The sequence below is a fragment of the Halichondria panicea genome, chromosome 4, assembly GCF_963675165.1.
Source record: "Halichondria panicea chromosome 4, odHalPani1.1, whole genome shotgun sequence".
NCBI classification, from domain to species: Eukaryota; Metazoa; Porifera; class Demospongiae; order Suberitida; family Halichondriidae; genus Halichondria; species Halichondria panicea.
In genome coordinates, this window is record NC_087380.1 from 4,754,237 (window position 1) to 4,779,184 (window position 24,948).

Consider the following 24,948-nt stretch of genomic DNA (forward strand, 5'->3'; position numbering starts at 1 on the left):
CTAAGACAGATACTACCAGCAAAAACCAATCAACTATTGAAATCAGCGACAGTCCTGTAAAGCCTTGTATGAAAGCATGGATTAAATCACCAATGTTCACGTTACAACAGGAGGACAAAGTCTGCTTGGAGTCGAGTGTAGAGTGGTTGAATGATCGGATTATCAATGCCGCACAAATTATGCTGAAATCACAGTGCGACAATAAGTTGAGCGGCTGGCAAAATGTCCTCTTTGAGCAAAGGGCTACCTCATTCAAAATCATTGACGAGGCAACACCTTTTGTACAGATCATCCTCGTTGGCAAGTCTCATTGGGTAACAGTTAGTAATGTGTGGTGCGATACCAGTACATTGAAAGTGTACGACAGTATGTACAGTGACATCAGCTCTGCTACAATTGAACAAATTTGTAGTTTCTGGCGTTGCTCAACAAGGTCTGCTACGTTTTGCTTAATGAACGTGCAAAAGCAGCTAAATTGTAGTGATTGCGGTGTGTTTGCCATTGCGTATGCCACGGAATTGGTACATAGCACTGATCCACTTTTAGCACATAGAAATGTGGACTTGATGCGTACACACTTGAAGGATGGTTTTATTAAAGGGAACCTAGATTGTTTCCCTCAAACACGTCAAAGGAGAGTACCTGCATCTAACCTCTATCGAAAAATTGTTACGGTTGAGTTGTACTGCCATTGCAAGCAGCCAAATAATCGAAGTAAACCCATGATTAGATGTGATAGTTGTAAAATGTGGTTCCACAAGAAGTGTGTGGGTATTAGCCCCGATGAGTCGTTCCAGAAACGCAAATGGTTTTGTTCAAGCCAGTGTACTGATTAGTATGTACTGTTATAGTGATGTTGACACTGTATGGTACTGCATGCATGAATATTATTATGCTACATCTATTAGAAATAATTATATGCCATGAATGTGAAGTCATAATTATTGTGATTAAATGGTTACTTGATAGCTACTAATATGCACATGCATGACATGGAATAATTAAGAGACACAAAGTACAGCATAATCAGCTGCAAGCATTTAACAGCATTATTGCATGGCAGTATACTATTACACTCTATAGGTACAAACTATCGCATCTTAGACAAAATTTGCATATTCAAGCTTTGAAGTGGCCACTGCTAATGAGGTGTCTATCCAACTAAGAAACCTGCTAGCAGGTCACTATCTGAGTTAGTGACCTGCTAGCAGGTTTCTAACTAGTACCCACAGGTTTCTAACTAAAACCACAGATGCATGAATATAATTAAAATCAGACAGATTACAATCATTTTTAAGCACAAAATTAATTAGAAGACAAATTGATTGTTATATTAGTTCCACCAGAAATAGAAATAGTAGGCAGCATGGTCTTCTGAGCAGTTTCGGTTTCTTTGCTTTTCTGAACAGGTTCAGCAGGCTCAGCAAAAGATCGCACATCATCAAGGCATTTTCGCTTTGGCACAGACTTCGTGTTAAGAACGTCAGATGTTATTTCCTTCAGCTTGTTGGAAGCCCTTTTGTATGCTCTGACCCCGTCTGTGCTTGAATGGCCAGCCTACTCATGATGAGTTGTTCGTCAATTTGTGCATCAAACAATCTTGTTGCCAAAGCAGCTCGCAGAGAATGGTTAGTGTAATGACCACTAAATCCCGCATCTTGCATCAAATTAGAAACAACTTTAGAGAGAAGATTATGCCCGAGGGGAGTGACAGAATACCATACATTTCCTTTGGGTGAGCGCAAAGGGGTCAGGTAAAACGCATTATTAGGCCTCTTCTCAGGACATTTGGAATTATACAACTTGAACAATCTTACAACACACCTATGTGGGCTGTCTTTGTTTGCATATTGAACTACCTCTTTTGGCTTCTTCTTTCTGTCGGCCAGGCCTCCTTGATTTGTTTTAGAGACATCTTCTTGATAGACCAAATAAGGACGATTCCCTGGGGGCTCAAAAAGCTGAATTTGTGCTGGAGAATGCCTTAAGCGACGATGCTCATTGCTACTGCGTAGAGCGAACAAAAGTCCACACTGATACACTAATGTGTTTAGTAGAACATTCGGGGTATGGTCCCCTAGAAGCTTCCTTTCCCAGAGAACCTCTTCTTGCTCTAATGTAATCGGCTGAGCTTGCTTTTTGCTGACATAGTTCCCAGTAGCATTTAAGCGTTTCATTTCACCGTCAAGAGTACTTCGAAAGTCGTGCAAGGCAGGGTCAACGTCTGGCCTTCCATTCTCTTTGAGGTGACGCTGTAACCCACAAATTAGTTGGTATAAAGTGTTAGGAGGGTAAGGTTGTTTACATCTTTGTTTCCTTACTTCTAAAACGAATCTTGAAAGCCAAAAATTCATTTCTGCCACTGTTAGGTCATTGATAGAGGTGCTGAATGCGTTTTCTCCAGCTAGTAGCGCTTTATTTCTTGACATAGCCCAGTCAATCCATAACTTGACAGCCCATTGTGTACAACTCTTAGTTTTTTGCGGAATGCTGCTTTTCTTAATACTATCAATATATTTTTGTTTTTTTGGGGAAGCGTAACGAGAAACTGTAGCTGTAGTAGAGACAGCAGTGACAGCAGTGGTGGAAGTAGTACCAGTAGTGGAGTCAAAGCTTGCAGTTTGAGAATTGGTTATAGCAGCATCAATTAAATATCGACTTGAGTGAGCAAATCATCACTTATCGGAGGGAAATCCAATAGATTTTCTTCAAATTGGTTCAAATACTCGTCAGTTTGTTGCGTTGACAGGGCCTTGTAGGGATCGCCCATTTGGGAGCTGGTTACTTGTATTCCAACGATACGGTCATCTGGTTCATCAAAAACTGACTCCCAATTAAGTCTGATGGGGTGCTCCGCTCTCCAACTACAAAAGGTACATCCAGGACCAGTACAGTCGTGGCACATTGAGCTAAAATCTTTGGGCTCTCTAAATTTGAAAGACATCTCTTTTTACTAGCTTGAAACTCTCTTTTTTGCATGAAACTAATCTCATTAAACCTTAAAAATGCATTTTCTAAGCGAGATAGACCATGTGTAGTACGGCTTCTTAGCTGGATAGTAACCCTGGGAGTGGTTAGTGGCTTCTGCAAGCCACTAATTGTCCTCGGCTGCGCCTCGGGTCAATTAGTGGCTTGCCTCAGCCACTACACTCCCTCAGGTTTACTATCCAGCTAAGAAACCTACTACACATGGTCTAACTAATACATAAAACTATAACAATTATACAGTGTGTATTTTTTATAATTACACATAATTATGTATAATAATTAAAGAACGTTGATCACTTCATTGAAGAATGCAAACTATTGTATAATTATGTGCATTCATACTAAACATTCTGACAACAGCATATTATTTGCAAGTGACGTGCATGTGATCATGAAGTGGAACAACCATGCATGCAACGATTGCATAGAAATAATCTAATCATCTACATCAATGTCTGAACGATCATTCTCTGAGTCCGAACGATCATCCTCTGAGTCCGAACTATCATTCTCTGAGTCTAAATCAACACTTTCAGAGTTTTCGAGAATATTAGAAAAAAGTACGGTCACTTTGGAACAGTTATGTTCAACTTCAACCAAACATTTCTTCAAAAGACACACAGCCTACTTTAAAAGCATCCACTTGTTTCAAGAATGAGAGCTGTGATGCATGAAGCCTTTTCTTGCCAGTAGCTAATGACATTCGTCATGTCGATTTTCAGGAGACACTGCTCTTTGTTGCATCGTTCTTTCAACAAGTATGCTTCGATGATATCCCGTTTTACACACTGTGGCATATGTGTAGATACAAGGGCTCCATCAAATCTTTGCTGCCACACAGTGCTGTCTGGAGAAAGAACTTGTGAGATGTTTGGCTTTGAGTATGATGGGTCCAATTGTAGAGAAATGTGGTGGTGTTCAGAGAGGATCTTATTGACCTTTTTCGTTTCTTTGGAAATTCCTTTGCAAAGTCTTTTAGCAATCTTTTGACCATCTACGTGATGTATGTCACCGCTGTTTCACAACAATGAAAATTCACCACTTAGTTTATCAGGATGTAGTACATGATTATGACAAGATAATACATTCCACCAAACCACAAACCAGTGGAAGTTGGGGGCTGTTTTAGAGCATCCCATTGTGGAGGGGGGGTTCCTAAGTATGTGAAAAATGTGACTGTGTGGAAGTATAGAGCATATGCTTTCCCTAGATACCAGTTTGATAAAAATTGATCAATCCCAGCACAAGCTGTATTGGTTTGTACAAGTACATCATTGTAGACGTCATGTGAGGTGTCTTTGGCAAAAAAGTACCACTGCCGGAGAATGTGTTTTGCAAGACTAGCAACCGTTACTATTTGAAAAGGTAAGCTCTTAGGTACCTATTGATAGGCGACTTAAATGGGACAAAATTTTTGTAAGTGAGTTTTAACTATTTCAAAGCAACACTTTTTAACATGTATTTTTTCTTGTCTGTACACGTACACAATCATGTTGTAGAGGAATCAAATAAATAAAATCAGTTATCGTTCTTCTTTTGCCTCTTTACAGGTGGAGGTCTGCATGCAATGGTGGATGGTGCTATGTAAACATAGTGCTGTTTCATCATACATCGGAGCCTCTCCACACCATTTGGAATGTTGCGATATGTAACTTTTAAATTGTTAAAATAGGCGTGGATCGCCTCAGCCCCTTGCTCTCCCATGAGTCCTATTCCCACCTGCCACTGGTCCAGCCAATCAACCACATGCTTCTCTAGCATGTGCATCTTTGGTATGACGGTTGCTTGAGGAAATTGCTCCCGATAAAATGTCATAAAGGTGGAGATGTGAGTACCTTTGGAGTAAATTTACATGGTACGTTGTCATTTTACACAATTTAAATTTACCTAGGGAAGCAATTTCCTCCTGTGTGATCATATTTTGATTATATATATTGTGACACTTGCTGAATAGAGTTAGGGTGACACAAAACTTCCGCTGGATCTTCTCAGCACTCGTAACTATGGACGGCTCATAACTGCTTGCTCTGAGTACAACGGCATTGCAGAGTTTCTCAATGTTCCTCACCTGTAGAGTGATATTCAAAGTAAGTTTGTTTTTAGTTAATAACGTACCTGGAGGGTCCGGTTTACGTGATTTCCCACAAACGTGCCACCATAGTACGTTTGTCTCCGAACATTGAAGTCTTCTAGAGCAGCATCTAGAGCCTTAACAAAAGGTCCGTCCTCTCTCTTGTACCCTTTTGCTGTTTTCTCGTTAATCTTAGTCCACTCAGCATCCTAATCCATAATTATGTACATAACTCATCGTCTTAGTTTAATAATAATTATCACTCACAAGCTTCTTCGCGTGCGAAGCTTTCTCCTCAAATTCTGAGCGGAGTGCTGTGAGTCGAGGATCGTCTTCCTCCTCACCTTCACCAAACACACAGAGCAAGGCCACCAGGTCATTGAGTTGAGCCACTTCTTCGTTTACCCTATACATTATTTTATTGCTTTATGTGTTCCATGTAAATTTAATCACCTGTCTAGCTCATCCTTGAGGGCTCTCTCTCTCACAGAGTCACTCATGAAGTTTGAGTATGAAGGGCCACCCCTCTCGCGACTATCTTCAAACCATGAGACTGCATTGTCAAGCACATGACATTCATCCTCCATCAATTGGAAGAGCCGGTAAAAAATCCCTAAACTGATGTGCAGTCCTGGAGGGCAAACCTGCATTTCCATTTTGGAATAAGGTGGGTGTGAATTAACAATGTAGATCTTACTTGATTCAAAGGGATGCATTTGAAAAAAGGTTCCCGAACACAATTGTTGAAGCTTTTGACGTTCTTTAGGATCCCTCCGGCTGCAATGAAGCTGTGGTGGTCTGTGACCATACTGGCAGTGCTTCTGCTTTGAACAGTAGTGGGCGGGCTCCTTAGCTGTTCTGATGTTGTCAAGCACCACAAGCAACAGTGCCGACCTGTTCAGAATTTCACGTAAAGTAAGGTATGTGTATATAGTTATTCCTTTTACCTGAAGCACCTGACAGCCCATATATGTTACACAGGAACTCATAATCCCCGCTAAGGAATACTCGGATTGTCTTTCCTCTGTACACGTTACAATTATAAAACATTCAGTTTTTAATATTCTGCTTAGTACCTCCATGTCTTGCTCTGTAGGCTGTCCACCTCATCTTCGAACCTCTGTAGTGCGATCTTCAAGTTGGTAACGTTGTCGGGAGCCTCAAAAACACAAAAAGCACAGGTATTAACAGGGGAATTAGGATGCTCTACATTACATATCTGAAATACCATCTTAAAACTCCCTCCTCCCTTATCTCCACCCAACTTGACCCAGATCTCGTCAGCAGGTATCTTCCCTTCATGCCAAGTAAGCCGGTGCACTCTAAAAAGAATAAAATGTTTGCACAGTCTCTTAATTGGTTAATTAAATTGTACCTTCTCTCATCGTCATCATTGGAATTAAGAATGTGTTGGATCTTCTCCCAGAGATGTGGTGTATAACACATGGGAACATTCTTAATTTCCACAGTGTGCCGGCCATCCTTGACTGGAAATGTGAAGGGAACAAGCTGACACTTAAGATTATCTATTCCTATGAGAGAGTTAGCTTCAGCCCGCATCTTCTTCTCAGACGCTATTTTTACACTGGACCCTAACATTCTAGAAGGAAAAATTAAAAGAGGTAAGTCATATATACATACATAACATATTCACCTTTTCATGATCCGCAGCTTGTTCCTGGGAATCATGAGAACAGACTGGATACCTAAACTTTGGCTGACTGAAAACGTAACCTGGAAGCACCCTGCCGTCTTTTTCAGCTCTTCTATCAACTTATCCCGATCTTCCTTCCCTGCAGTCTTGACCTCGTTGCTCATCTGCTGTACCTCCGCACCACCGCTCACTCTCTTCCTGATGTCCTGCAGCTCACTACTGCGCCGTCTCAGGGTGGTTTGGCTTGCAGTGCCGCTGGACACGCTAGGTGAGCTGACTTGCATCAGCTTGAGAGGCTGTAAAAAATATATAATTATAATTATGTCATTATTGTTTTTATTCTCACCCGTCCCCCTGTCTTCACCTCCAGAATGCTGGAGTTGCGCATACTGCGCTTGATGAGGACAGTTTTCAGTTTCTCTTCAAATGGGGACAAGGACAGTTCTTCAGGTCTGCTTAACAAGTCTGAAGGGCTGAGGGCTGCTGGTTTGAAGTGTGTGCATGCACACTTGCTGTCATGGTGGGCCTTGTGGTGTTTTAAGCACCCGTGTTTCCTGCACACACTGCACGTGACCTCAAGGCTTCCCAAGGCTCTCAAAGTGATCTCGGAAGGAGGTTGTATTGCTTCAAGATCATCAAGATGTCCTGATTGGCAACAAGGGCATGATGTCGTCTGAGACTCTTGTAGACACTGGCACAGACAATCTGCACAGACAAGACTACCGCACGTCTTGAGTTCTATAGGTTTGTCTACTATCTTTTTACAGATAGGACAGTCAAAACAACCTTGCGACGGTAGTACTGTGTCTTGTTCGCAGAAGGTGGAGGGAGCTATCAGCTTGATGTGCTGGATGGCTGACTGAAATGAGCCTTTTGCCGGTCTGCCAGGTTTGTATTGCTTCTTCGGCCTCCCACCAACACTGTGAGTCTTAATGCTCGTACACACGGGGCAATCATCTTCTGTGTGATCAGTCCACGTAGCAATCACCTTTTTGGGGTTGTACAGTTTACCATCACTGGCCTTCTTGTGTGTGTGATATATTATGTTGTTGCATGGGTGGCAGTATGTTTTAGGGTGCATTAAATCCGAGTCATCTGTTACATCTATTCCAAACACCTCCAGGAGGTCGTCGTGCCTGTCAGAGCAGACATATCTCCGACCTGAGGGACCTTTCTTGTTCTTAAAGAGAGATCCACAAACCCTGCAGTGCCTGCAAAGTGCCTCAAGATGTTCTTGACTCATTCCTGAAGGTTGATGCAAATGAATTGTCTGTTTTTGTTCATTATATATCAATGTGCATGTGTAAATATCGTAAATTTGTGTCATGTTTCAGACCTATATTGTTGCTGCCAAAAAATTTTGTCCAATACCTGTTGTTGTTGAAACTGTCCACTTCAAAGAAACACTCTGGTAGTCAGTGAGTAGCTATCAAAACATCCACTTACAACTTGTAGTTGATACCTTTAACAGGTGCAGTGTAGTTTCTAGCTGCGCACGCGCAGCTAAATGCCTGTTGTTATGCGCATTTAGTGTCATTCAGTAGATGACAGGGTGCACATGACACTCATATAACTTTCATGTGACTTCAATGAATAACAAACAAGTTGCTATGGGTATAAGTTTGCACAAAACAGGAAATAAAATTGTTCAAAAACCACACCCACTTTTCAATATTTCGTTGAATTGCAGTCCGTTCTAATTACAAACTAAGTGGAGGTCTTGAAACAGCGGTGATGTATAAGGGAAATCACATTGTATATATGTACATGCAGGTCATGGGGGTCATTATAATTATACCTGCATACTTTGCTTTTGTTTTCACAAGAAACTGTCTTCGACAAACAGTAGACCAAAGTGAGAGCTGCAATTGGTGCTGCTTCTCTTTCAAGTCGATTGATCTTGCTGCAATGTACTGGGGGTCACTGGTATCCCAGCGAGCAGCTATCCCGTGCTTTTTTTCAAATTCCTCTAGTTGTTTCTTGAGTCTATAGTTTTGTAAAGGTACATAAAATAGACATGCTTGCAAGCCACCTTATATATTGCAGTGTTGACAGATCTTCTGTACACAAAGTGTGCAGCAGCTGAACATAGGTGATCTTCCAGTCAGCTTGTCCGGAATTCGCCACAACACAGGAAGAGATAAGAACTCTATCCTCTTCAACCCACTGTTTCACATTGTCCTCAGTGACAGTTTCTATATACATAAGAATAATTAATACACCTGACATTAATAGTTTTATGGGTCCCAGGCCGAGTTTTCGTATAATTTGTTTGCCGTTCCAATAATTATAACTCGGCAGGAAGACCGAGGCTATATACGCGTAAGTACCTGGTAAAGAGGATGTGAGTTGCTCATAAGAACTTTGCGCAGCAAGTTTAAGCCCTTCTGCCTTTTTCCAGCGGTTAGCCAGCAAAGTCCCTGCATAAACGTACATCAATTATTATGATTTATATAATACTTTCTAACCTAATTTTTGCTTCGTTCTATTGCTTCGTTCTAGATCCATAAAACAACAATGCGTGAGTGAGTACATCAATCCGGTGAGATGGTCGCATTTCCTTCGTCATTCGAGAAAATCATTCGAGAAAACCATCGCAGGTATGACCACAAACGTTCCATTACCTCACCATCTGAGAGCCCTAACTCTATTCGTCGAGTAGGTCCATAAGCCGCCTAGTAAGTAATGAATACACACACCATAACACAAGGGTTGAAATGTTCACGTTACCTGGTACTGTGCATTGTGACCAAATGCATGAAACGATGGAATTGACAGGTAAATTTTCTCTAAGACTTCAGAACACTCTGATTTCTAAATACCGTAATAAATGGATATATGTACCTCCATAATTGATCCTGTACAACTCACCAATAAGTTTTTATGGAGCTTGCAAGCAATATCATACATGATATTAAGTTTCTGAGTGGGATAATTCTGAACCATTTCTAGCAGCAACCACTTTGCATATGACAACCTGAAAATTTACTTTAAATAGAGTTCAGGTACATTCACCTTTCACCATGCTTCAAATTGATAAACATGAGGGGAAATTCATGTCTACAGGCAGATCCAAACACAGCTGTCTCATCGAGGGCACAGTATCTATTTGCAGATCTCAATGCACTTCCAGCAAGGAAATCATTACAAGTCTGTGTGTGATACAGTAACTGGCATTTATTAATGATAAACATACTCCCCTAATCTCGGAAGAATTTGACACATACTCATCAACACTGCTTTGATCTTTAAAAAATAGAGAGTCATGAAGTGGAGGCCTGTGGCTCTTCCCAGCAGACTTTTTTCGGGGTAGACCAAACAAAGCATCCATTGAAATGAAAAGGCTTCCGTCATTCTAAGGAAAGGTGATCAGAAATACAAGTACTTTCAACTTACCTTTGGACAAGCTGGACAGATGTTGCCACTGTCAAGCTTTGGGCTCACAAAACTCATATGCCGGAGTTCCATTTTCAAATACCTATATACTGACATACAGTCAGTATGTCATAGAAAGGCAATGTGACCATGTATCATAATGTAACATAATTATAGCAATGTTTCGTATGAACTCTACCTAATTCATATTCTACAGCTTAGAATAATTATACTAACATACATTCTATTGCGCATACGATTAATGCTCTAAATACGAAAAATATGAGAATTTTCCGAAAATAACCCGCTATCTATACGGCATATATACACTGTAAAATGAAAAAGTGCAGTCACCGCACTTCATTTTTTACAGTGTAGCTGTTAATAAAAAGCACCTGTATTCTTCAAAAGCGTCGATCATTGAAGCATAAATGTCTCTTCTCTAACAGAAACAAAAACAGTGTAATGAAAGTATCACATCAAATCATACCACACACCTTGTTCACTAAATGTGGGCAATTAAAGTATAATGACCTGCAAAAGTCACCAAGTGCTACTTGACATTCCAGAAGAAGCGACTCGGCCCAGTCTAGTAGCTCAAAAGTGAATGCTGTTTCTGGGAATCTTGGGCTTGCTGGCCATAGACGAGCTCGTATCATTGTTTCACATACAGTCTCACATTCACAACACCAAAACTGGATTCTGTGCTCAATCCCTGCATTGTAATTACTAGTAACTGGATGAATGGCACTGGTATAATTAACCTTTTGTGTCAATACAGCAAAGAGGTACTGCCTTCTTTGTGGAACATTGGTGATTAGGAGAGACATCAATACACCGGCCCTCGATAGTTATTGGCTTGTACATTTCATCCTGTAAAAGTAACCAGGCTCAACATAACAATTAAATCAATCCTTACCTCCCAGATTTCAGCACAGTGAAAAATGTTGCGCATCAAATGAGAATCTCCGAGACAAGCCTCACAATAGTATATTGTAGGCCCACAATCAACACATCTGTACTGTGCACAGTTAGCGCACACACTGCAAGACTGGCCAGGTGGAAGAATAGAACTTTCAACAGCAGCCTTTAAGAGATGCTCTCTAATTTTCCCCCACGATTCAGCATTAGCAATTTGTTTTATCTCATGCAAACGTCGTGCACCCTGGTTCTCCACGTCTTCATTCTGATCAAGAGTGCTGGTGTCAATCCGGATGGAATTGGCTTCATGATCAGTGCTTGTTTTCACTGTTGTTTCAGTCTCATGATTGGCCTTCGGCAGACCCCTGGGAGTAACAGACCTTCTCACAGCTGAACCTGTTTGCCTTTGAGTTATTTGCAGCTTTGGAAGTTTTATCTTCATTCTCCAAGCCATGATGACCAACTCAGCCTAGATCAGATATCTGGATCCTGTCACCTGTCACCTGTAGGGTGGTGGTAGGGCTAGCTCAGCCGATTTTTCTCTAATGAAACGCTATGTAGAAACCTAAACCCAGTACCGCAGTGCTTAGGTTCTTCCGGTATTCCAGTAAGCCACTGGGAAAAGGTTTCCGAACTGGGTGGGTGAAGTGACTGTCCGGCGACGATGAAAGTTTGTTGATGTCTGATGTCTGACAGTGAAGGTACCATACTGCTCTTTGCAGTTCTAAAGAGATACCTGGTATCACACTCACACTAGCTGTGCAGTTCTAAAGAGATACCTGGTGACAATAGGGCATACCAGAGGCCCCTTATCAAAACAACCAAATGATACCCTACCTCTTGGGTGGTAATGTAGTAGGTGGTAATGGAAAGCATCGTTATAATATAGTAATACAATGTGTGTGTGTCTATAGTGTGTGTGTACGTGGACATCTCAGGTAGGTTAAGGGACAAGCATTTATTGCTGAATCAGCTAAAACGCAGCCACGCCCACGATTTTTAATATGTTTTGTGTGTAAAAAATTTGTTTAGCTATCTTTTTTAGTTCTAATTCCGGAAGTCTAAACCTTCCTTTCAGCTCTAAATTTTTAGTGTAGTAGTAGGTAGTTCAAAGGTTTGTGCAGACTATTCAATCGGGAGGGAGCTGTTCATTCAGCTAGCTGATGTAAAAGCTAATGTAAAAGCTAATAACTTACTTTTTTCCTCCCGATTGAATAGTCTGCACAAACCTTTGAGCTACCTACTACACTAAAAATTTAGAGCTGAAAGGACCTCCGGAATTAGAACTAAAAAAGGTAAGTAGCTGAACTAATTTTTTACACATACATAAAAATCGTGGCGTGGCTGCGTTTTAGCTGATTCAGCAATAATTGCTGGTTAACCTACCGGAGATGGTTCAACTGGTGCTGCAGGTAGTCTATATACATTGTATAGTACTATAGAGGACTAGTTGAAAACTATTAGGAAACTAACTGCACTGTGAAATCCTAGGTGTAGAGAGCTCAAATTTGGAAACATTTGCAAACTCTGGCTGTGCTCGAACCTGTAACGCAACGTAGTTAACTCTGGGTGTATATCGATCATGTCTCTGTAACGCAATATGGTCATGTATGAGATTATTAATGTTATTCATTGCAAGTGACGTCATAAGGTCAATGCTAGAACTATTAAGGTAAGAGTAGCATAGCCTTGATGGTGTTATGCCTTGATGGCAGTTTGAACGTGGAGCTGGCTATAGCATTGGTCATCATCAGTAGGAAACTAATATTATTATTGTATAGACCATGCTTGTATAGACCATGCTTTTCCATGCACCCATTCAGTTCGTCAGTTTTTTACAACGGAATAACTGTTTTTGTAAAGTAGCTGGCTTGTAAAAATCAAATAATTACTACATGATTTTTACAGCACAGCATACGGTTCGTTTAGTCAAAGATGACTACGCTATTTAACTGTGCGCAAAAATGAAGTGTTTTTGATGAATGAAATGCATAGTCTAGCAGGTGGAACATGGGCAAGAGGTGATATAGTATCCCAAAGCTTTAGCCCGAGGGATGAGGGACGAATGCATATGTTCTAACTGATTTAGAATCAGCTACTAGACCAACTGCTTCATTAAACTAATAATTATTTGAAGTTGGCATCTCTGTGTCTCTACTAAATCTGTAGTACCTCCACCTCAGTTTGATAGACAAAATTATAGTCCTAGCTCCACCCACAAAACGGAAACATCCAGCTCCTCTCCCGCCCAGCACACTTTCCAGAAACGAGCGGCTCGTACTACTCCTCACAAAGCGAAAGGAAAGCGAAAGGAAGATATAATAGGAAGATATAATTTGCAGGCCCAGAGCTCCTATACTAAGCGAAAGGAAAATACAACCTCCCCCATGCAGCCTTGCAGCAAAAAAGCACAGCACACTACACTGCCTGAGCATCTTTCGAACAAAGGAAACTCTCTTTCATTCTAGTTCTGTTATTATAATTACAAAGCATCTAGCTACAATAATGTTTATGTTATTACATGTGTAAATAACATGTGTATCTTCTTGTAAACACAATACAATGTACACACAATACAATGTACAATGTACAATAATGTAGTTTGTAGCCCAGAGCCATACACTCAAATGGGATCTAAGATCATATAGTATACGGTGCAGCAAAAACATACGACGTGGGTGAACTTAGTTAGCTTATAGTGATACTATAGACTATACCATCATCGTCCCCTTCCTCTGAGTCTATCTGAGAGTTGTGCCGGTGGCATTATGTATGACATCATCATGTGGTTTGTAGGTTTATAATGTCTGACATGCGTGGGTTCCTCCCCTTCGCTTAGTTTGTGGCTGGCTACTGAAAGATTTTCTCCAGCAAATCATCTACATACTAAAGTCACTGGAGGATTTGTCTGCTTGGTCCATTATTTCATGCATTCTACCACAAAGAAACAATACTGTGCGCGTAAGAATGTCACATGACATTGTCATTACCAGATTTAGGTAACGGCACAACTCTCAGGTAGGCCAGTCCGAGGAAGGACTGGCTGGCGAGTCTACATCGTTACATCGTTCACCTCCACCGAAGTGAGGAATTGGTTCCTTGATCTATGTTTGTGACGTTGCCATGAACTTGATGTGCTTGGCGGCTTGGCGCCGAGATAGAGAAGCTGGATGCATTAGGGGAGTGTTTGAAGAGATACAATATCATGAGTAGACAGAATGAGCTTAACGCTTCTTGTGTGGGAAGATACACCCTCGTCACAGTTGTCTTCATTATCATCCCATAATTCTGCAGGGTTGAGAACACATTTTGATCAGCCAAGTACGTATGCCGCAGTATGGAATCTTGTTACATCTTACCAATTTCATCGAGATCCTGACCCTTCGAATGTATCTCATCCGTACTGACTCTGCACTGCCTGTGGAACATTAATCAATAGAGTATATACATCTAGGCAAAACACATGTCCCACAACATATGAAAGCACGTGTCCTACAATTATTTACCTTCAGCTTCTGCTGGTATTAATAATCCAGTGTCTGGTTCAAAATAGCCATCACTATCTTGGCTAAAGTTTGGGTCATCTCCAAAATCTACTAATGGCGGAGGACTATCAGCTTGAGCTGCACCTCCAGCTGCTACCTCATGTTCGTCAGTAATGAAGCACATTCTTCAATAGCTTGCTCAGTAGAAGTAAGCTCCCTTCGGTGGTCTTCAGTAGTGAGGCGAATTTTCTTAATCCACTGATTTGTGGCACTATCATAGAAGAGACGCTTGTGAGACAAAGAGGTGCAACAATGTGGACAAACTTTTACAGAGTGCTTTGAGCGATTTAGAGCTCAAGTCCCAGGGAAATGCTGAGTTCAGCTTAGAAATTTAATGGCCTGCGCATGTGCACTAGGTTCTAGATAGAGAGCAGGGTAAGGTAAGTTTTGGCGCACACTAGCACTAAGTACAGAGAAGACAGCTAACTTGTCACTACACACAAATGGAAACTACACACAAATGGAAACGAAATTTTTACGAAATTGTTGCGTGAAGCATTCCGCGTTATAGGGCGTGGCTAAAACTACAAAGGATTATATTTATAGTCAGCATGCTCATTAACTGCTCTACAATGTGCTGTACACTACAATGTGCTGTACATAGAAACATCATTTTTAATGTTGAATTTTCTAAAAAGTAAACAGAATTTAGCTCTAAAAAGTCGACTAAGCCATGCAGCCACTATTACTAGACAAATAAATGCTTTACTATGAAGTCGCAGGCTCGTGGTGTGTCTAAAAGTATACTAAAGCAGTTTAAAGGACTATACTGCTTGAACAGTACAGCTTATTTATAGCATGAAACCATCACTTAGATACATAATAACCAAGTCAAGCAATGTCCTTTGCTGTTTTGACTTCACAGGAGGGAAATAGAGTAAAGACAACGGACTTAGAGCTTGTCAGTGGTATAAGCTTACTTCTCTCAAGTATCTCCCAGGCCCTGAGTGATCTGTAGTGGATAGGAGACCAGAGATACAAAACCGTAGCGCAGTCCTCCATGTAATTATTTGCGAGCGCAATAATTACACGGAGTGCTTCACCGGATGTCAGTCCTTTTACATAGGGCGTGGGCGATCCCCTTTCTTTTGTATTTCTTTTGTATCTCTGATAACACTTTTGGAAATCATCTCCTTTAACCGTCAGATTCTTAATTAACAGTGAAGTGAAATGTCTGTAAATTCTAGAATGCCAGGAATAAAATGGTGCAACATGTGTTGCCAACATGTTGCCATAACAACCACAGTTATTACGCTCACCCGTTTTTATCATTTTAAATGCTCGGCCAGCGGTGAGATAAAATCCAAAATTTTTTTTTATGGTTTTTATGGATCAGCCTATCATTAGATGGGCGTCCCCGTCCCCATGAGGGGACGGGTTTCAGCCCTATCTATTCTGCTGCAGAAAATCATGCAGCACCAATCAGATTGCCAGCAAACTTGAACCATATCCAGTTAGACTAGCTGCATGGAACTATAATTTGCATGGAACTATAATTGTCATAACACATTATTTAATGACAAAACTACCTTTATAATTACATATTATTATTAGTTGGATAGACTTATTATTAGTTGGATAGACTATGACTTGTCAGTATAACAATAACTGTAGGAAATTGACGAACTTTTTGTCCGGTAGCAAACTGTGTTAAAATAACAAAAGTGTTTTTGCAGTGTGTGTACATAGCCGAAGACTACCTGGTCAAGAAGCGTACACCTGCAGCAAGGAACATTCCTACCCTATTGCAAGTTTTCAAATTTATTTTATGTGTAGCATGTGGCTGTGAGAGAGGCCAAAGTATGGGGAGCAGCTGACTCCTTGAAGCAGCTGACTCCTGCCCAAAGGAATCACATTCATGATCGGGTATGTGCCCCATTTATACTTCGTTTGACCATACATACATGTAGGTTATCGAAGCACTGAAAGGCAAGTCTCTTCTTGAAAACAGGTGCTACCTTGCAAGAAAAGTACATTCCTTTTCCATTGTTACCCTTGCAAGGAAAACAGGTGCTAAATACTCCCCAAAGAAAGCTTCTCTCAAGAGTACTACCAGGCCTCCCACTACCAGATTATCCCCAAGAAAGACCTCTAATCCAAATACATCTTGTATAAAGTCATCTAGTGCCGGTGAGGTGTTAATTGGATGATGAAATGCCTTATTCAAACATTGACTCGTTTTGGAGTGTGAACAAGGCTCTGGTTGACAGTATAAAGGTGATATCTATATTATATACATGTGCAATAATTATTGTATTGTACGTAGACCATGGACAGCAGCAGTCATGGTAATATTTTACTGCCTAATACATGTATGTATCTGTGTTTTTTCAGTGACGCTGTCATTCTGATTCATCAGGGAGGGAAAGGGTCATACTTAAAGAAAGTTAAAGGTGTGTGTGGCGACTTCAATCCATAGTCAATATTGTGTTGTAATCACTACAGGCAGGTATGTACAGCCGCATTGACTTTGAGGATATTTTCTTGCCTGAGAAGATAGATGCTGATGCTGAGACCAGCCGAGCTGAGAAGTTTTCTTTCAGTGAATTGGAAGTAAGTGCATATACCGGATCCGTAGATACCGGTAGATTCCAGATATTTATACCGTGTTACAATGTGCATCATTTTCTTTTTATTTATCCTGTATTTTTTAGGAGGATGATATATTTTTATGGAAGACTGAAAGGCTTCGTCACTCATAATGAGCAAGAAGGCAAGAAGAAAACCTTATATATAGCTAGCTAGCTATACTGTGTACACAATGTCCATTTTTTTGAGTCTGTTCAATTTTCATTTTCAAATCCATTTTAGCAACCAATTGAATTCAGATGGTAAATATATAGTATAGTGTATAGCTAATTTTCAGATGGTAGTCATACTTTGCATCAGTTGTGTGTGCATAAGCAATTAAAAACCTGTGGTATTTGGAGTGGTTTTTCATTGTTTCAATTCTAGTAGTGTTATGCACAGTTCTGACTGACAATTATATGCATTACATCTTAATGCTGTATAGAAGTCAGTGCATTTTCAGATAAAAACCTGGTGGTTTTTGTATGTGAGAAAGTAAGTGAGAAAGTATGTGAGAAAGTGGTATTTGGGCAGTCAGATGGATTTTCATTGTTTCATGTAGTGGTGATGCTGCAGCAAAAAATGGTGTGGGCCCTCGTTGTAGCTTAGAGAGCAGCTGCGATTCAATTCTACAAGTATATACTGTGGGTTGGTGTTGAACATTTACTGGTTCATTTTGAGGCCGTTCGCCAGTGGTATGCGAACAGTGGCATAAACCAGCTCTGCAGGTTAGTACTGTGCCTATGAGATTATAGGGTCATAATTATGTTAATGCTGTCTTATAGCGGGAATAGCGAAAAAGAGTAACCACAATTTACTACAATTTACTACAATAGTACATTGTGGTTTCATGCTTATGTTGAAAAGGTGCTTAAAACTGCTGTAGCTAAGGGGTGAGTGTAAAAGCTGGAATGCGGAATGGAATGGAATATGGAACGGAATATGGAATGACAAACTTAGAATAAAAACAGAGCTGCTGATGGTGCTCTGTAATTTTTTAGCGTAGTATGACTTAATACTTGTAAAAAGTGTTCAAGAAGCCTTTTATAAGTTAATTTTAGAAGACTGTTAATTCTGGGATATAACATACACATTACATGCATACAGTGTCGAGCCTTAGCCAAGTATAATTATGCTGTGCCCAAGGCGTTTAAAGGGTTAACAAGATATTCATATACTTCCTGTTCTGTACAAATCTAGTATAATAAATGTTTTCATCTCTGAGCCCTTGTTCATCATCTACACCATCTTATCCTGTGTGGGTTCGCTTTTGTGATGGCTTTAACTTACCTCACTCACTACCCGTCAGAAAGAAAACCTTTGCGAATCAGCAGAAAATTTTTGCGATCTAACTGACAAGGATTGTATACTAATTGAGGTTTTATTTTTGCGAATTGATCAAAGTTCGCATATGTTTGATGCTCACCAAACATTCTAGTAATACTGTATGCATAGTGCATGTGCAAATTGGTTTTACACATGTTAGCAATAAAACTCTGTCCTGTTTTTGCCATGGGCTCTAGCCCATGAACTTGTTTTCGAATATACGCCTTCTCAACATTAGCACTTCTGGAGTTGGCACGTGATCAAAATTGTACCATCCTGACAAGACAAGACTGGCTGCTTGACAAATGAACGACTAACATAGAGGGAGCTGGCTGATCATCTCAGTAAGTTTGGAGAGAGCAAAGGAACTCATGACCAGCTACGAGATCGGTGAGTACATGCTGTTATCCATTACAGCACACACAAACAGTTAATCGATGATTTGTGGCAGAAAGTATTTTAGTTGTATAAGATCCAAGTGTAGCTCTTTTTGAGTTTGGGCACTCTTGAGCACTGGCTAGCTTGGATACGAGATACTTCTCTTGAGTACATATCTTCAATGATCGACCAACCAAAGGTCCAGTATTAAGATTCAGACAGCTAGCTCAGGTGGTTAGGAACAATGAGAAATGGGGCAGCTTCATTCTGTGGTGGAAAATCAACACTCACTCTAGGCACTTGGGAACAGACCTGTTATGGTTTGTAGAGTGTACTGACTGACACCACCCTAACCCTTCTCACTTTCTCATCACTTTGCATATAGTAGCTCTAAAAGATTAATAGCCTATGTCGAAGTGTATCTGGTGTCTCCTCAAGAGCACAGTTTGCATAATACTACAAACTATTGATATCTTTACTGACATTTTGAGTGCACACACCCCTTTTTGCTCATTACACGCCCAACTCGCAACGGATATCCCTTTCTACATGTATCTATGTTCTAATCTATCTGTTGCTAAATGCTAAATTAAGAAGTGGAGCTATAATGGGGGGTGATTGTAAGTACTGGGCTGGTACAAGTTGTCATCTTTTAAAAATGAATTCTCCTCAAGAGCACAGTTTGCTATAATAATACAAAATATTGCTGACATTTTGAGTGCACACACCCCTTTTTGCTCATTACACGCCCAACTCGCAACGGATATTCTTTCGTGTATCTATGCTACGTGTATCTATGTTCTAATCTATTTCTGTTGCTAAATGCTAAATTATGTGGCTGATGAAATAGTCCTGTACAAGTTGTCATCTTTTAACAATAATAGGGAAATTCCCAGGGACAGTAAATTTCATTGTAAAAAAACGTTCGGTGAGTTTCTTCAACGTCCGCTGTTTAAAGATACCCAAATTTTTACAGGTAGGTAGGGCAGAGGAAGGGTTGAAGCTGTGAAAAAAACATTTTTTTGCCCATGTTTTTCAAACATGGGCTATAGCTTAATTTAATTATTGCCGTGTTAAGTGACGCTGTCATTCTGATTCATCAGGGAGAAGACGTAGGCCATACTTAAAGAAGGGCACTGTAGCTAGCACGTGCACTGTAGCTAGTGTGTGGCGACTTGTGGCGACTTCAATCCATAGTATTATCTCTATTTCAGGTATGTACAGCCAAGTTGGATTTTCGGCAATCATTCCTAACGATACACAGTAAAAAATTTGGATTACTTTAACCCTTTAACCGTCGGATTCTTAGTGAAGTGAAATGTCTGTAAATTCTCTATTGGAGCAATAAAATGCCTAGCAACCATATACCAATAGAATGCCCATACCACAAGGAATAAAATGGTGCAACATGTGTTGCCATAACAACCATGGTTATTACGCTCACCCGTTTTTATCATTTTAAATGCTCGGCCAGCGGTGAGATAAAATCCAAAAATTTTTTTTATGGATCAGCCTATCATATGGTATAAAGGCTTGACTAAGCTTGATTTTCACATCATATGAATGTAACAGTGCTAAGATATATTAATTTGAACGTACATGTATTACTATATCGGTGAACGATCTATGAAAAATTTACAAGCTCACATAAAGACTGTTCATTACTGCTAATTCTATTTTAGCTATACTATACTTACTACTGTACTTACTACTGATATTCTAGCTATACTATACTACTTGCCAGAGTCACACAGTGAGCCCTCTCCTGGTCTTTCACCGTCCTGGTCCATAGCTCTAGCGTCTAGGTCCATGTCATGCATGTCCTCAGTCCCAGACAGTTCATCAGCGTCTGGCATAAAGCTGATAGCCTTTGGGACTATCCCCTCTCCTTCATAGGCACTGTCATCACCAGAGGAGACATCGCCATTGCTGTCCTCAAGCTGTTCAAGCACATCGGCACAAGTAAACAACCTAGCCATAGCTATAAACTTCGTGCGGTAAGATGCTAATGAAATTTTAACATAGCAACGTGGCTTGGAAAATTCTAGACTAAATTGCACGTGATTCTACAGCTCTTCCTCTATACAGCGATGTGCGTAGTTCGAGCTACTTTCTAAGTATCACAGAATTAGAATTTCGCAAAAAAGGTCACTATTGCGGGCCACGATCGTGCGGTTAAAGGGTTAACCAACAAAACTTGGTTAATTTTTCACTTTCACTTGCACCACTTATACATTGGTTACTATATTGTTATGGTTGAATTATTCGTATGAAATTACTCGTATGAAATTACCCTTACATTTGGTGAAAAATCCACTAGGTGATTTCCAGTGAATATGAGCCATATTTTACTTCCCCCAGGGAAGTATGGAATATGGCTCATATTTTTACTTCCTACAAGTCATCTTGACAATTTGTACACAGTAAAATAGCAACACACACAAAGGTTTGTAGACTATGTTTTGTGCTATTATCATATTGACCTGAGCTAGCTAGCAGTCTAAGCTACTTATTACATGTTCATGAGGCTTGAAACACTGCAGTTCAATCCTTGCTCTGTGTTTCTATGGCTCAGAGGTAGAGCAGTGTTGGTGTAGACTTGTGCAATACAAATTGAAAACGGCAGCTGCTGAATATTGGTGGTGGGTGGTGGGCGGCTAGCTGTTTGGAGAAGTAGCTAGCTAGCTAGCTCTCATACTTGACAGCTGTAACTGTTCTAACTGCAGGCACAAGTGGCTGTGAGAGCAAGTTTGACTGTCTCCATTGATGTTCAAATGACTTCAGTTGTTGACTGGTTGCCTAGTAATTATGGTTTATAACCAACCTCAGCCGAGGGCGCAGCCCGAGGCATTGGTTGGTTATAAGCCATAATTACTAGTCAACCAGTCAATAACTATAACATAATTACTAAAGGTTTATTTCAATAATCTTACTTGTTACTGTGCAGTGTGCTATATTACCCCTGTAATTATAAAACAACCAGTTTAGCAGAGCGTTACTTTAACCATTTGTCTCGTTATAGTTGTCTCGTTATAGATACTTTAGTCATGCTACATTAATGCTTGTTACAAGGGGTGACTATAAGGTTACATTAAACTACATGCAGTAATACACTCATGAAGGTATAGTAATGGTATTTAGTATTTAGTAATGGTATTAAATGAATGTGCCCATGGACAAGACGATCATTATTATGTATAGGTAGCAATGCGGAGCAACAAAACAAAAGTATAGTGCAGTTCAGTTATTTTACTTTTTGTGATAGTTTGTTGATATCGGATGCTGCAGCAGCTGGGCGAAGACCAGAATCAGGTAAACTTAGTACATAATCTTGCAAAAGTAGAAGACGTTCTTGTGTTCTTAGGGTACTCTAATATGTAGTACGACGAACGACGAAAATACTACAAAAATAGCAAGCTGGATTGATGGGACTTCTAATAATAATAATATTTGTTTTTCGATAATGCCCCTCTCCAAATAAAAGCTGCTATACGTGGGGTTGCTGATTCCGGAGTGGACACTGACAACTGCAAAAAATTTGTTCGTATAACCTGTTAGAGGTTTCTGACTGTTAGAGGTTTCTGATAACGATACTTAGGCATACACGCATAACTTACATCATATTATTCTTGATACACAATTTCTTTATTTGATGTGCACTTCATAAATATCATTAGATCAAAAGATAATACAATGAAAGCACCGCGGCCGTGCCAAAGCTAGCTAGCTTTTATACACACATTGATTATAATTATCATGATGAACATTTTTAATTTTGCTGCATGCAGATCACAGGGAAACTCAAAGAGTGGGTAATGATCGACGATGATCGTTGTTAATAACAATCTATGCCAACAGTTCAAGTCTAAGCAGCCAATAGCTAGCGTTCTAGTGCAGAGTTAACTACTAAGTTGAGTAGCAACACTCGGTGAACACGGACTCGGCTGCAATGGCATTCCAAGTAAGGCAGTAAGGCAGAACGGAGCTTTATTTTGCAAATCCACAAATACCAAGCCAAGCCTGCACTTCTTCATTGATCCTTGAGCAGCTGAAATAGCACACTACCGTATACCTCGCTTGCGCGTGCCATAATTATAAAGTGTACAACTTTGTTTTTGAGTTCATTCAGAGCTTTGTTTTTGCTTTTTGCTGCATACAACAAGATTCCGGGAACATACGAATTTGTTCAAACTTAGAGCGTAATTCATTGATTCCAACAATCAAGGCTGTTCAATCTATACATTTTTTATACACTAAAGTCGTAACGACAAATATAACGCGGCTCAGTGTCTCCGGCTCCTTCACGTCCTTTTCATTAAAGGCAACAAGATATGGTCTCTAGGTTTGCTATTTTCCATTTCAGTGGAGAGGGATTTCAGTGGAGAGGGCTTTAACGTGCAGATCAACGCTCGTGGAATCATCACATTCAGCCTCAATTTGAACAGGATACCTATCATAATTATAGATGCAACAGTCCCAATGTTACATGAAACCTGTGCAATAGTTTATCGTACTAGTTCTCTTCCTTTTCGGGCCCAGAACAGAGACTGCCTAATTCTGTTATCAATACACTCAATCATTTTGGACACCTGTACAAGTAAATAAAGTCAAAGGGTCAACAGTATTATTAGCACTCACATATCCAGCACTCACATATCCTATCCCCTGATCGTCCCTTCTTCACATTCTTCACATTTCGATCTGGGTGGCATATTCAATGTCACAAGGGTACGGACAATATACTTTGATCATTTAGGATTTTCTCTTTGATACAATCCTCTTGTCTCCTTGTGAATTTTGTCAGTCTGAGAGTGCACTGTGGAAGCGAAACTACTAACAGAGCCAGGGGATAGTGGTGACAGGGGTGGGCGAGTTATATTGCGAGCAATAAAGCGTATATCAGTTTGGAAAAAGAACAGAATAAATCACTTTGCTAAACCAATGGGAGGAACCATCTGTTTTATTTCATCTGCAGTCAAAGCTAAAAACTCCGTACCATCAATGAAAAAAATTATGAAATATAATATTTAAACACGCACCGGTACTAGCTGGTTCATGTACCACATAAATGTACAGATGTACCTTCAAATTTCTGGCAAAATTCTTGAGGTATACCACTCTTCTCCTAGCTCAGTGCTGCCACATCCATGCGATGCATGAGATCCATTATAGATACGCTGTACTTCCAAAGACTTTTCAGTACACATGTAACAGACTAGATCACGTGACGGCGGCGGGCTCTTGCATTACAAATTCTTGCTTTTTATTATGAGGTTGAACTGTGTAACCCACTCGGAACTCATGTCAAGAAACACAAGTTGGGAATTCTTTTGGGAATTCTTTTGTTCACACTAGGCAACATACATCCTAAATATCAGTCATCTCTTAGGGTAACATTTCTTGTAATAGCATGCACAGCTCCTGTTATTGCAAAGCATGGTTTGGATCTTGCCGTTTGTACAAACTTTAGCAACAGACGGAATCACTGTTGTTGTTAATGGCATGAGCACTGTTGGTAATGATGGGTGATAATCTTGCCAGCAATGCTCTCGCATGTGTCACACCTGTATGGTAACAAAAGGAAACTATAAATCTCAAACAAAATCAAGTGAGCTGGTTTTACGGTTACGGACTGATGACAAACATCAAGAGCATTGTGATTTGATTGACGGGCCGACTACTACTCAAAAACATATGGGATAAAGTATGCGCAGCATACTCTTAGATATTCCATACTTCACGATGGCTCATGATATAATGCGCGACGTCTCTGTGCCTTTAGAAATCTCTCTCCTTCTGGGTAATTTCGTAATCGAAAAGAAATACTTCAGTCTTGAACACTATAATGACCGACTTGTCCGCTTTGACTATAACTGAATGTGACAAGCCCTCCCCAATTGGGGGTCGCTCAGTCCTAACTAACCGAAGTTTAAAACTCTCTGCTTCACAAGCATCCCTGAGGACAATCCTAATTGGAAATGTTTCATGATCCTATGCAAAATTGTCGACCTATAGTACCGCCGATGTGTGCTGTTTTACAAGCACACATTGAACAACATCATAAGGAATTTATTGTATTGTACTCAGAAGCGCTGGTGATACCACTTTTTCTTGCATTATAC

General features: G+C 40.2%; 3 protein-coding genes and 2 long non-coding RNA genes across 8 annotated transcripts; 2 read left to right on the forward strand and 3 right to left on the reverse strand.

Moving 5' to 3' along the window:
- Positions 1-1,255: 1,255 nt before the first annotated feature.
- Positions 1,256-3,152, reverse strand: LOC135334443 (transcriptional regulator QRICH1-like). The gene has a single exon (XM_064529596.1). The coding sequence runs from the start codon at positions 2,427-2,429 to the stop codon at positions 1,500-1,502; it is 930 nt and encodes a 309-aa protein (XP_064385666.1). The 5' UTR covers positions 2,430-3,152; the 3' UTR covers positions 1,256-1,499.
- Positions 3,153-3,733: 581 nt separating this feature from the next.
- Positions 3,734-8,073, forward strand: LOC135335642 (uncharacterized). Its single transcript, XR_010394576.1, has 9 exons — positions 3,734-4,353; positions 4,539-4,843; positions 4,943-5,075; positions 5,550-5,726; positions 5,826-5,979; positions 6,156-6,681; positions 6,731-6,981; positions 7,084-7,635; positions 7,837-8,073. It is a non-coding gene; the product is annotated as an uncharacterized LOC135335642 (long non-coding RNA).
- On the reverse strand, positions 4,507-8,077 carry LOC135335639 (uncharacterized). Of its 2 annotated transcripts, XM_064531196.1 has the most exons (12): positions 7,060-8,077; positions 6,714-7,009; positions 6,435-6,659; positions 6,288-6,381; positions 6,136-6,218; positions 6,007-6,083; positions 5,757-5,953; positions 5,513-5,703; positions 5,327-5,465; positions 5,104-5,268; positions 4,876-5,056; positions 4,507-4,823 (listed from the first exon to the last, which is right to left on the reverse strand). In XM_064531196.1, exons 1-12 carry the CDS (start codon positions 8,038-8,040, stop codon positions 4,507-4,509), a joined length of 2,946 nt encoding a protein of 981 aa, XP_064387266.1. In that variant the 5' UTR covers positions 8,041-8,077. The 2 variants fall into 2 exon arrangements, with proteins under 2 accessions (XP_064387266.1, XP_064387265.1); XM_064531195.1 differs by having other exon boundaries at positions 6,136-6,381.
- Positions 8,078-9,584: 1,507 nt separating this feature from the next.
- Positions 9,585-14,992, reverse strand: LOC135335640 (uncharacterized). Of its 3 annotated transcripts, XR_010394574.1 has the most exons (10): positions 14,516-14,982; positions 14,369-14,427; positions 14,083-14,297; positions 11,008-11,512; positions 10,853-10,961; positions 10,586-10,803; positions 10,484-10,530; positions 10,110-10,191; positions 9,729-10,068; positions 9,585-9,690 (listed from the first exon to the last, which is right to left on the reverse strand). XR_010394574.1 is itself a non-coding variant. In XM_064531197.1 (9 exons), the coding sequence occupies exons 3-9, from the start codon at positions 11,461-11,463 to the stop codon at positions 9,725-9,727; spliced, it is 1,212 nt and encodes a 403-aa protein (XP_064387267.1). In that variant the 5' UTR covers positions 11,464-11,512; positions 14,083-14,297; positions 14,369-14,992. The 3 variants fall into 3 exon arrangements, 1 of the variants encoding a protein (XP_064387267.1); XM_064531197.1 differs by lacking the exon at positions 9,585-9,690 and having other exon boundaries at positions 9,725-9,865; positions 9,910-10,068; positions 14,369-14,992; XR_010394575.1 differs by lacking the exons at positions 14,083-14,297; positions 14,369-14,427; positions 14,516-14,982 and having other exon boundaries at positions 10,853-10,946; positions 11,008-11,899.
- A 970-nt stretch (positions 14,993-15,962) lies between these two features.
- LOC135335644 (uncharacterized) lies at positions 15,963-17,469 on the forward strand. Its single transcript, XR_010394577.1, has 5 exons — positions 15,963-16,420; positions 16,465-16,771; positions 16,889-16,947; positions 17,000-17,107; positions 17,209-17,469. It is a non-coding gene; the product is annotated as an uncharacterized LOC135335644 (long non-coding RNA).
- Positions 17,470-24,948: the final 7,479 nt, after the last annotated feature.